The 13,112-nt window shown below is 40.3% G+C and overlaps 1 protein-coding gene across 1 annotated transcript in view; it reads left to right on the top strand.

Moving 5' to 3' along the window:
- LOC143118087 (complement C3-like) overlaps nt 1–13,112 on the top strand; it is a 132,741-nt gene that overhangs the window by 30,405 nt on the left and 89,224 nt on the right. The window contains exons 16-19 of the mRNA XM_076279308.1: nt 1,365–1,427; nt 1,709–1,732; nt 3,660–3,800; nt 3,994–4,117. Coding sequence (XP_076135423.1) covers nt 1,365–1,427; nt 1,709–1,732; nt 3,660–3,800; nt 3,994–4,117 — 352 coding nt within the window. The remainder of the gene's footprint in view (nt 1–1,364; nt 1,428–1,708; nt 1,733–3,659; nt 3,801–3,993; nt 4,118–13,112) is intronic.

Here is a 13,112-nt window from a genome sequence, read left to right as displayed (position 1 = left end):
TTATTTAGTTGAGCATCGCTAGTAGTGGGCCGCTAATTGTTGTGCTGCTGGTGCAATGTCTTTATCCAAGAAGTCAGGTTACCAAAAACAAATGTCAAAACACGAAAAAGAGAGAAATGAGGGGAAACAACTGCTAATTAACTACTTTCCAAAGAAGGTGAGCACAAACGTCAAAACACGAAATCCCATGGTGTTTGCTTGAATATCTCCGCAATCATAGTGCTAAAACGAACTGAGACAACCCATTGAAATAGCGGAAAGTACACTTTCATAGGTTAGGCTACACATGTAATCTGATGCATCTCGTGATCCAGCTCCATCTCAATCACTTTCAGAAAGACATGGCGCCAGCTTGATTCATGTCCTGTTGTAGGCTACATGCTGATCATTATCACTAGGCTAGTGGTTTAGAGCGCGATTTTTTCTCTCTCCCTTTCTGTTTTCGTTAGTCTTAACTTTTTTTTTTACTCAAGTAACGGATGGGATTTTTGATGTAGCGAAGTACAATACTTCACTCAAAATGTAATCAAGTAAAATTTAAAATACCGATTTTATAAACTACTTAAAAAATACAAAATACACAGAAAAACTACTCAATACAGTAACGTGAGTAAATGTATTTCGTTACTTTCCACCTCTGATTTTTAGCTACATTTTCATGTACCACATCAGCATTTTTGTTTAGTGAATCTTTTGTAAATTGCTTTACAATAGCGTCGGGCCTTCGGTTTGCCTCTTGCCACTATTCACTCCTTCGTCTTCAACATTCTCTTGGGTAACTTTATAACTTTACTATATAACTTTAACTTATACACAGGGAAAATTCACTAACTGGCAGAAATGAATAAAGCCATTGCAGCCAAACTATGTTCTAGTATTATAGACTAATGTACACGTAGTGATAACAACACCTGGGTTGTTATCGGTCGTCTCGTGTGTTAAACCGTGGAATATTCCGCCATCAGGTGTTTCAAAATATCTGGGAACTTTCCGGAGCTCTGAATGGCAGAGGACAGCTACAGATCAGTTCACACAATGTAGACTTACCCTAAGCTCTTGAACGCAGCATGACTGCACTTCACCACCACACCACTAGACTAAATGAGCAAACCGCATACGATCGATTTTGACAGCACTTGCAAGTCCGAAGAAGTCACCCTGCTTTGATGCGAGTTTTTTGTCTGTTTACATAGGCATTCATTGGGCTAGCCTACATGGTTTGATACGTGCTGAAAAAGTCCTGTTTGCTGTTGAACTTGCGCTTCGTCTCTTCTATGTTGATTGACAAAGCCATAAATTATGGCCCATAATGCAGCCTACTTCAATGATTGTGTGAACTGATTTTTTTTTTCTCTTCTCCTTAGTACCTACATGTCCAAAGCCAGCCCAGAGGAGACACAGAGCCATCACCATTCAGGACCTGCACAACTCTCTGCTCAACTCTGCTATTGGTCGGCTTTAATCAAATCTTTCATTAATACACTTCAGCCTGGCTCTGCCCACTTTGTGTGTCTGACGTAGGTCTGGTCACAGTGCACATGCTCTCCTGTAGAGGCAGGGAGATATCACTCTCAAACTTGGGCCCAATGCCTTAACTCTTTTAGTGAAGTGTAACACTCCTTTAGCTAAGTGTAACACTAAGCCTTAACTCCTTTAGCTAAATCTAACACTTACCTATCTAGGCGGCATAAAAAGCTTTAAACAACACCCACACTAAGGGCTCAGTTTACCGGCTTGTTTTTCTCTCCTCTTTTTTTCTTTCATTTAAATGGCACACAAAGGTTCACAGTGACGATTAACATTTAAAAAAATAACATACACATACACATGACAAAGTTCACCTGTTCCCAGAACTACTTAAGCTTAACTAGCTGTGTTGAGCAGCAACAGGGCATAATTATTACAAGGAGCAGACATACATGTATCAACATTCATCAGCCGAGGAATCAGCATTGCAAATATTCCATGAGTCTTCATAAGATGTTGTCATGTTGTTTTTCAGAGATGCAGTAAGCTTTTCTAGATTTGAGTGATTGATTAAAAGATTGAGCCATTGATTATAAAGATTTTAACTCTGTTTTCCAGATTTATATATATTTGTATAAGTATAATTTTTTGCAATGGTGAAAGCAATCACCAAGATAAAGGGCTTAACTGTCTTAACTGAAGAGTGAACCTGACGAAGCATAGGCGAAACGCGTTGTTCACTAAAAATAAAAATAAACCAGCAAAGAAATCCCACCAGTGTGCGGTGATACTTCATTTTCCTTTTAATCTATTGACGACTGCACCTCACCAGCACCTGGAAGGCTGTGCACAGGAACTTTATCCTTTTTGGCTTAACTGTCTTGTTGACATCTAGATTAGACAAGTCATCGAGGAGTACAATAATGGGGCATAATGGGATGTCATAGTTCAGTATTTCAGATAATATTTTGATCACTTCTGTCCATAAGGTGTTGATACATGTACAGTCCCAGAGAGCATGGAAATAATCATCAATAGAATTTGGACAGTGTGGGCATTCACTATTCACATCTGATAGAGTTGCTTCGTAGTTATATGGGCTCTCTGTAGGACTTTATATTGGATGACTGAACTTTAGAATTGCAAGACATAGAGAATGTTTTTGCCAGTTAAAGTCTCTAGGCAGATTCTTTATGTCCTTGGACCATTTATGTATGGGGATTGACAAGGTGTCTTTGTTAGATGTTAACCAATAAATTTGCAAAATATTTTTTCTTTGGCTTTAGATGTTGCAGTTTATCATATAGAGAAGAACTGGGGTTGTGGAAGCTTTTGATGTTTAGATATTTCCTCCTGTAACTGTATGTATTCAAAGAGGCATTGGTTTAGGATGTTGAGTTTCTCTTGAATCTGCTTAAAGGACATAAAGAACCCATTGTTAAATAAATGCCCAATTTCTGTTAGCCCTTCCCTCTTCCATGTTGACATTAAAAAGGGGTTTGTTGTTCACGAGAAACTTGTGGTTGTTCCTTAGCGGGGTATGTGTGGAAACTGAGAGGTTAAAATTGAGTATTTCATTTGTCTTCCACCACGCTCATAATGATGTGTTGATTGTACAACTACTGTAACCTATAGATTTTTTAATAGTTTTATCCATATATAAAAGTCCCAGCCCTTGAACGTATTTTCAATATTTAACCAAGGAGGATTGTTATTCTTAATCCAATGGCATGTAGGATCTGATGTGATAAAAAGTAGTATTGAAAGTTTGGGGCTCCCCTTTGTTTAGGCCTCTGAAGCGAGCTTAAAGGAACCGTATGTAAGAAATGTAATTCAATTAATCATAAAATGGCCCTGATTTGTCACTAGACATTAGGAAATCATGCTAATTTCAAATACTTATATCACTGACAACAGTAGTCCGGCCAGTATATCGTCATTTAAAAAAGTGAAGTTGCAGCCCTCAACTGATGTTGATGTTTACATATTTGTGTTTTAGCCTGATCCGCCACCCTCCACGTATCTAGTAATCACAAAGTCAGTAGTGTTTCGGCATCTGGGTTGCCAGCTCTGCTCTAGTTACCACATCTGCGGTGTACACCGCTCTACAGTATTTTGAAAGTGATTGTAGTTTTGGCCAAAATCCTACATACGGTTCCTTTAAACTGAATAGTGCTTTACCCCCTTTCCAGTAAAATCTGGTGATGGTGCTATTATGGGAGAAGAACCACCCAGGGGAAGTTTTTCTCTCCTCTCATCAGCACGTACATGCCCAAAGCCAGCCAAGAGGACACACAGAGCCATCAGCATTCAGGACCTGCACAGCTCTCTGGGTAATTATAGATGCAACCACGGCCATTAGGAAGATGTTCAAGCAAATAATATATTTTATTTACTTTCTGAGTAAATTCATAAACGACCAATCTTGTTGCTAGATTCATGACAGGGTCTTTTTACAATGCCTTCGGTTGATGTTAATTGTGCTATGTTGCTTAATTCAATTGAGAAGCTTCTTTTTCTACACAGGTGAAGCAGATGATGATGCCTACTACACAGACTCGGAGGACATTGTCTCCCGCTCCCAGTTTCCAGAAAGCTGCCTCTGGGAGAATGAGGAACTTCCTGAATGCCCCGCAAGTAACAAACACTGGTGAGAGAGAGGACTGAGTGAGAAGCCCTATTAATCTTTCTAGATTTTCCAGGCTAGGCAAATGATTCCGAAAATAAAAAAAAAAACATCTGGAACAGTGTCGATATCTCTGCTGCTTTCAGCAAGCACACTGATAAATAAGTAAATAAATGACAATAATTGATAAGTAGCTAAAACAAAACATAGTCCATAAAGTGCAGTGCAGTCCATGGGTCATGAGTTCAGATGTTTTATGGCACTATTCAAAAGTCTGGAAGTGCGACCCTGGAAATATATGTAACGCCTTTCAGATGGCAGCAGAGTGAAGAGGTTGTGACTTGGCTCAGAGGACTAATTGACAACAGAAACCCTATTTTTGTCATTATCGTTGGAGTCTATATATAAATAATATAATTTAACATTAATGGACTATTATGATAAGGCAAGGCAAGGCATTATTATTGACAGTATAGTGTATTTCATACCAATGCAGTTCAATGTGCGTTATATCATCAGTAGAAATCAGCAAGCATCAACAAATAACAACAATTAAAATTTAAATAAAAAATGATTAAAAAAATACGGAACCCGGGAGGCAAAAAAATAAATAAAAAAAAGATAAAAAAAAATATCTGAGAAAATGTATGTACTGGAGACAATCACTGACTAGTTTTGCGAGATCTTGAGTTTGTTTTTGCGAGATCTTGAGTTTATTTTGCGAGATCTTGAGTTCCTTTTGCGAGATCTCGACTTTCTTTTGCAAGATATTGACTTTCTTTTGTGAGATCTCGAGTTTCTTTTACGAGATCTGGACTTTCTTTTGCAAGATCTTGACTTTCTTTTGTGAGTCTCACAAATCCATCAATGCATATGAGAACCACTAGAAATGTTCCGGAGAGCTTTAGCCATTGGAATTAGGTTGCCGTTCCTTATTTTGCCATCTGCGTTGGTCTGAGGTTGCGTTCCACACTGACTGACAAGCCAACCTACAGTGGGCATTACTTTGAAATGGCCACTTCAGTCACGCATTACGTGACGTGAAGCTGCGTGAAACTTTAGTACCACTTTCAGCCACTGTGCGTCGCTCTGCCACTGTACCTCGCTCTGTCAGTAGCTTGCCTGCCGCCCCTTCTGAAAAAGCAGGAGGCTACCTTTAACTCATTGAATACCAAGCTGTTTTCGGGAGCTTTGTCCTAGAGTGCCAGCAATCTAGACCATTGTTGATGATTTTGTACAGCCACAGCATATACTGTGTTATAGCTATGAACACATACAATAGCTTGATTAAAAGGTGAGACTTTAAGCTCTCGGTGGGTGCAAACCGTGTATTTCTACACGCCTCTGTTCCTGAGAAATCCCAAGCTAAACAGTGGCTAGTTTTCACCAAAATCGCTGTTTTTTTCTAGAAATGGAGATATAACGTCTTTCATGAAATATGAAGTGTTGCCTGTTACTTACTTGTGTGAACTTTCCGGGAAGTGATCAGCGAGAGCTGGCGAGACTGCCACCTAGTGATAGACCCACGAAAATGGCCTGGTTTTGACCTGACGTGCATGCGTTACTGATTCGATCCAAAGCGGCAACCGAGTTATGATAAAACGTCCAGATAAAATGTCCAGATTGTGTGTTTTCATGAGTTTCACGATCATCATATATTTCATTTCCATTCATCACAGAGTTCCCAAAATCACATATAAGGTGTGTTAGAGTGTCTAGTTTCGTAATTTAAAAAAAAAGCTAAAAACGTAATATTATGTTTTTGGCACTCAACGCATGGGAAGGAAAAACATAATATTACGTTTTTGGCACTCAATGAGTTAAACATAGGCTAATTGTTGTCGAGAGGAATCCCTGCCTACGAATTCAATAACAAAATAAATCATGCATAATTAAAAATGACCTCGATTGGGGGGGCGCTGTGGCGCAACAGGCTACAACGCCCATACCATGAATGGGTCCAAGTGCCCACGGGGACCCAGGTTCAAATCCGACCTGCGGTCATTTCCCGACCCCACACCATCTCTCTCTCTCCCACTCGCTTCCTGTCTATCTTCACTGTCCTATCTGAATAAAGGCAAAAAGGCCAAAAAATATACTTAAAAAAATGACCTTGATTTCTGCTAAAATCTGCTTTTGATAGCCTACCGGTGCCGCTCTACAAAACGAAAACATATCTTAATTTGCTATCTACGTTATTGTCAGTGTTGGGGGTAACGTGTTACAAAGTACAACTCAAATTTCAGTAATTCATTACAGTTACTGAATAACTGTAACGTCCATTCCTGTGTTACTCTTGATATCTCTAATATATTGACTTATTGTTTCCATAGGCATGCGGTGCTTGCTTATTGAAAATATAGATTAGCCTAGACACATTATTTTATGGTAGAGATATGCGCAGGACAGAGCACACATTCTCTCCTTGCACCGCTCTCCCTCAAACAGGTTGGCTTCAGCCCGCACCTCCCCTACGCAAATCAAAATAGTGTCTTGTGCAAGAACTGTTCATGCAGACTACCACTGGTGCGATGTAGCCTACACAACTTTGTTCAAAATTGATGCATTCAAGTTAACTTTGCATAGTTAGTGTTATACAGGGTTCCCGCGGGTCCTTAAAAAGTCTTAAAATGTCTTAAATACAACTTTCGGTTTTTAAGGCCTAGAAAAGTCTTAAATTGTCTGGAATGTCTTGAATTTTCGAAAAGGAGGTATTAAATTTGTGTATGGGATCGCCAGCGAGTGTGAGAGAGCGAGTGAAATGTCTCCATCTATTTTTTTAAACGGAAATGTAGGCCCTATAAATGACTGGCTACTGAAGGAAGTGTAGTGGTTGCAGAGTGAAGATGTTTTCACGGGTCGTTAAAGGTGTGAAAATGGTAAGTAGGCTAATTATGTAAAAATATGCCTTACGTTTTCGTGGTATAGCCGAGGCCTGAGAGATACGTAGGCCTAGGTAGCCTACGCGAGCGGGAGAAAGAGCTGGGTAAGCCAGTTAGTGATAGGGTGGCCATACGTTCGGATTTAGGCCGGACAGTTTAAAAGTCCTGTCCAGCGCAGCCTCAAGCCGGACGCTCATTTGTCCTCCTTTTTGGAGTTGCGCTGGGCTTCTAGAATCTTTGGTCGGACGCAGCATCGTTTCACAAACTATGGACGCGAGTCACTCATCTGATAATTTGCTGCGCAATTTATGAAGGAACCACGGACCGACAGAAAAAGAAAACAAACGTTTTCTCAATCAGGAGGAAATACACATTAAGTGTGTCTGTTTGCATCTCTCCAGCGTGTTTGGCTGGCTTCGCCTAAGTAAATATCTGTCTAAGTTATAGCCTACCTGTAATATCGGTCTGCAGCTTGCTTGCCAGCCTTTCCCAGTAGGCCTACTTCGCAAAAGTTGTGAAATATAACCGCATTTTTTTTTTTTGAATGTCGGCGAAACGCATCTGTAAGTGTGTTCATATTACGTGCGTGATTGAGATGAAACCAGCAGGAACATGCGAGGACGGGGTTTAACTTTTCCCATACATTTTTTTAAAACAAGTCAATGGTTTACAATGTTTCAGTCAAGCTTTGGTTGGTTTAAATACAACTGCAAATGTATTACCTTTGATTTGCTGTGCTGCATATGGGACAATAGATGCCTAAGTTAGTAGGCCTAGAATATTTAAATAGCTTAGTCTACTTTTGAAAAAATAAGGGAATCCAGACCAGTACACATGTTTGGCAAGTAGCCTAGGCTACTACAGACACAGGTGAAGAACAGTCAGCCTCAGCCAGTAGCACAACCAGATATGTACAGCCAGCTTCAAAAGCAAGCAGTCCAGACCCTACAATTGGGCGTTGAATTAGCTGTGAAGGTAATTCACACACAATTATTTTCTTTCACCAAAATATATTTGGTAACTTCTGTAGACATCCCAAATGGGGTGGGTGTTAAAATTTAAAAAAATAGTAGAAAAGTTTCTACTATAGTAGAAAAAAAACTATTGCATAAAACAGTTTTAAGTTGTATCTTTTTTGCCGTGGTATAGTATTAATTTTTCCATTTAGATGTCTTGAAAAGGTCTTAAAAGTCTTTAAATTTGCACTTGGGAAATGTGCAGATACCCTGGTTATAGCCTACTTATCACAACGTTCTAATCGCAAACGCTAATTTATTCTAACGTCTCTCTATGGAACTACCTGCTTAATTTGAGAGAGAAAAGAGAAAGCACCTTTTTGATAATTGAGCCAGTAGAGAAATAACTGTTCACAACTAATCTGTAGCCTAGGGTCCTAGGCTTCTGCAGAAAACAATGTTGTTGGCGATTTAGTACTATAGCGACGTTTTTAACAGGCTACGCAAAAGAGGCTTAGACAACTATGACCCACGTGTTGGTTTTGTAAATTAATTTGCCCTACTTCTTGACTGCAATGTAGTCAATTGACTGCTTGACAGGTTATTTTTATTTTTCTGTACAATAAACAAATACATCTGCTTTAAGCCGCCAGCCTATAGAACGGGCACATTTTGGAGAGAATAGAGAATGTACGCACTCAAGAATCTGTAGGCTATTTGTGGCGGGTTACAAGCAAACAATGTTTAATGCATTAACTCAAGACCTGAAATGTTTTCTAAACAATAAAACCAGAAAGGATGCAGCAGGCAGCAAATGTAGAAGAGTCATTTCTGCCGCACTAAGGCAAAAGGTCGTAACTTTGATTTTGGCGAAAATGTTTTTGTCATTATTAGGACAATAAACATACGTTTTATCATGTAGACAAACATCAAGTTTCAATTTGGTTGTTTTTGGGAGAAATAAGATGATGTTTTAGCCGTAACTTCAAAAAGCCAAGGGGAAACTGTGGCAGAAGCCCGTAACGTCAGATACGGCTTTATGCCTTCCTTTCACACTGCTACTGAACACTCGATTGAAGTTACAGTGTGAAGTTACGGTATTGTGTGCCTTCTGGTTTTTCCCACCTACTGGTTTCCTTGCGCGTGCTCGCGTTGCTCACCACAGCTGCAGTTGACATTCACAAACAAGTTGTTTTAGACGGATTTGAAGTCGCATTTCATATCTACCCCATGATCACTACACTACAACCACTCGGACAAAAATGAGGCTACATGTAAAATAAAGGCTATAATTTTGCACATTTTATAGCATTAAACTGGATTCGAACCTGCAATAAATACGCACACTTATGAACCAGACCGACCTATTCTGTGCATTAACTCTTTGAGCTACTCCAATTCTCTAGACACTGTCATCAAATCACCTGTCAATTAACCATGTAAGCAACACCGTGGCAACATTTTGTCTTGCATTAGGTGACACAAATGGTATTGCCATTATCGTATAACTCCTTGTCTGACCGACTACCAGGCCTATGGGTTTGAAAAGTCAAATGTTCCCTGACATTCGAAAGACATTCGAAAATTAGGAATGTTTATTGACTTACGCTAATTTTTGCAAACTCCCTTCATTCAACCCTTGAAAACATTGCGGTCTGGCACGCTAAAATGTAGATCGTTTCTTCTCTCGTACCATTTAATTCCTCAGAATTTAGGTCTACTAGGCCTACAATAACGTCATCACCGAATACATCTTTTATTTTTAGTTGATAAACCACAAAGAGTAGCCTACTGTGCACAGTGCACTGACGACCGTAGCAGCAAGGTAACCAGTTGTTTTAGATAGCCTTCCTCTGGACAACATGTTACCTGGGTGTTGCCTACGTCATTAATTGATGGTAGCCTACAATAGTTAATTGTATCGCACAACAGTCAAATCTTAGTTGGCTCAACGAGTAGGGAATCAGGCTGGCGAGAATCATGTAGGCCTATGTGTTGCTTTTGCGGGATCGAATCTAGTTTAATTCTAGTTTTCAAAACATATATTTTTTTACATGTCTGTTGTCCGAGTGGCTGTAATGTAGCCTAGCGCTCATGGCATATGAAAAGCGACTTCAAACCGCCTAAAACAACTTGTTTGTAAATGTTTGTGACAACTGCTGCAGCGCATGCACGTGCAAGGAAACCAGTAGGTGGAGAAACCAGAAGGCACACAACAACGGCAAGCTGACCGACCTTCAACGTGAAGTTGTATTGCCGGCTGGAGTTATGTCTAGGCTATGCATTATTCAATTAAATCACCTCAGACACACACTAATTCAATAAAGTGTATACAGTAGCCTACATGTTTTGCAGTGCTTGTTTTTTGTTAGATTGATGGCTTTGAAACGTAGCCTAAATGCCAAGATCAAGGAATGACATATGCTGGTGCATTAAAGATAGGCTAATCTTGATAGCCTAGCCTAATTTAAAAGCCTAAACTCAACAACATATTCAGTAACAAGCGGTGCATTAGAGCATGGTTTGTAGCATAGGATATATTAATTCACATCACAGCCCGTAAGACAAGGCTACATATCAACTGGAAAAAAAATGTTTCTCATAGGCTAGCTAGCTCTCGCCTGCAAATGGTCGCTGACTGAAAACTACGCGTTTGTTGGAGTCGCAACGACACACCTTCCACACACGCACCAGCAGCAGGAATGTAGTAATACCCTACCTTTTGTTCAACCCTGGTTAAAATCCATACCAAACAACCAACGAGAAAGCAAATCCATTAAATCTGCCACGAGTTTTTAAAACTTGCTGCCGGCTAGTCAAGTTGTTAAGTTGTTACAGGCTGTCAATTTTATCTATGCAATCCTGAAGTTTAGTGTAGCTGTGGGTTAATGGGGAAATTAAAGCTAGTCGCAAATAGTGTTGATGAACTGACTGATGTGTCGGTTAATTAACCCGGTTCGTGTCACTGAGCCGGGAGAATCGAGGGCCAAACGTCAATAAACCGACTCAGTGTTCCTAACATCATTCGTTTTTACATTCAGAGCAACACTGGCTTGATTGGCTGTTCTCGAGTGTTCTCGTCGCTACTCTACTCTACTCTACTTAGCGCCTCTACTGGAGTGGTAGTATAATCAGTCAAACTATGATGAGCCTGTATGGCTCTGGGCCTCATAACCGTGGCTGCCAAACGAGTCAGACAGTTCGCTAGGTTCTCCGGGCCTTGTAACCGTGGCTGCCACACGAGTCAAACCATTCGATAGGTTCTCGGCAAGTTCCAGTAATCAACCGATCACATAAGCCTTTCTAGTGCATAAACTAGATGATTATGTTCATGGAAATGTTATCGATGGGAAAGTATTATATCCCATACACATAGGCCTATGTTATCTTCAGTTCAGTTCAGTTAACTTTATTGTCCCAAAGGGAAACTTGTCTCGCAGTCAGGTACACATATAAATAGCATAAGATACACAAAGACACAAGATGGGGTAAAAGACACGTAAGGGATAATGTATAGAACGCCGGTCATTACTGGGAAAATAAGTCCCGACAGGGCGAACCGGACCCCGACGCGCAGCGGAGGGGTCTTGTTCCGCCCTGAAGGGACTTATTTTCACAGTAATGACCGGTGTTCTATACATTATCCCGCTTATTATACGGCTACTTGCCAAAACGAAATAATAAACTCCCCACGATATGACTTTAGCCTACATAACCTAGCCTATTTGTTACCGTTCATCGTGGCATTTGCTGAGAAACAAATAGTTCACAACAACACACGCTGCTGAACTTGAATCAAACATTCTTTAGAACACAGCTGATCAACCGTCTGCTTTCACGTTTGAATGAAGTTCCAGTCCTTGCGTAGTGATATGAAAGACGTATCGTAAGCACAAAACCCGTTGCAGCGGTAATTACATGATATATCTTACCGCTAGAACTTTGGGAAATCCCATTGAAGTCAATGGAGCATTCTACTAGCATTGTGAAGAGCCGTATAATAAAGGTTAATATCAGTTAAGGTTCAGAAAGAAAATAAGAAAGAAAGAAACTGTCTTATCAATCTACGTTCCTGACAGATGCTCATCAGAATCGTTTCTAAAGCAAAATTGTGCAAATTTAGCAGGCACTAGGAATAAAAGAGTTTTTTGTCCTATTGGACTTATAAAATGGGACTCTTAGTCTCCGGCCTGAGGGAAGAGCTTCAAATGAACAGTGAAGGGGATGATTTTTACAGTCCAGTATAGAATCTTGATCTAGATCTTGGTAGTTATGTTACAGTAAATAAATGCTTAGAAGTGAATGATTGTAGGCTGCAGGCTGTCACGAGGAGACAGAATGAGACCGAATGTAACCGTGCAACAACCGCTGTAGCCTTCATCGTGTCTTCTCGGCAAGTTTGATTCATTATAACCAGCCTTGTTAGTGCATCGTAGCCTAGATGATTTGTTCATGGCAATTCACACATTATCGATGGGGAAGTAGGCCTACATCTCATACTAGCCTACACGTCATATTATCTTAAAGTTATAAAGTTAAATGTTAGAGAAGTGAATGTTGCTGGCTTCATAGTAGTCACGAAGACCGTGCCAGGCTGAACGAGACCGTAACCGAGGGTGAGTCTAATGTTATCAAAAGGTCTCTGCAAGTTAGTTATTAACCAAGCCTTATTCTAGTATCGTAGTAGCCTGGGTTTTCCCATGCTGCCTTGCGCGCACGATTTAATTCGCGCTGCAAGGCAGCCTGGACACCATGGAGCAAATTTTCGCCTGAGATAGGGGACCAATCACAGAGCGGGGAGGGTGCAGCAAGACGATGACGACACAACGAAGCCGTTATGAGCTACGTACAGACGCATTTGATAGACATTCGTAGCGCCCAATAAACGGCTCTGGGCATTCGTTAACCACGTTTCAAATACGAGAAAATGAATGCCTAGTTTCCAGACCCCGTCTCATTTGAGATGAGGGTATGACGTTAGCCAGGCTAGTATCGTAGATGATTGTGTTCATGGCGATTCACACATTATTGATTCACACATTATTGACATCACATAGGCTACAAATATACGTTATCTGGGTAGTTAAAGTTAAATGTTAGAGAAGTTAATGTTGCTGGCTCCTTCACGAAGAGACCTAGCCTGGCCCTTACCGCCTGTGACTACGATTTCTCTTCGTCATA

This window comes from Alosa pseudoharengus, unplaced genomic scaffold (assembly GCF_046254945.1).
Source record: "Alosa pseudoharengus isolate Yale_2024_CS ecotype anadromous, Long Island Sound unplaced genomic scaffold, YU_APseudo_1.1 YU_APseudo_1.1_scf_1, whole genome shotgun sequence".
Taxonomy (NCBI): domain Eukaryota; kingdom Metazoa; phylum Chordata; class Actinopteri; order Clupeiformes; family Clupeidae; genus Alosa; species Alosa pseudoharengus.
Note: the sequence above shows the minus strand (reverse complement) of the source record. Positions and strands in the feature narration are given on the sequence as shown.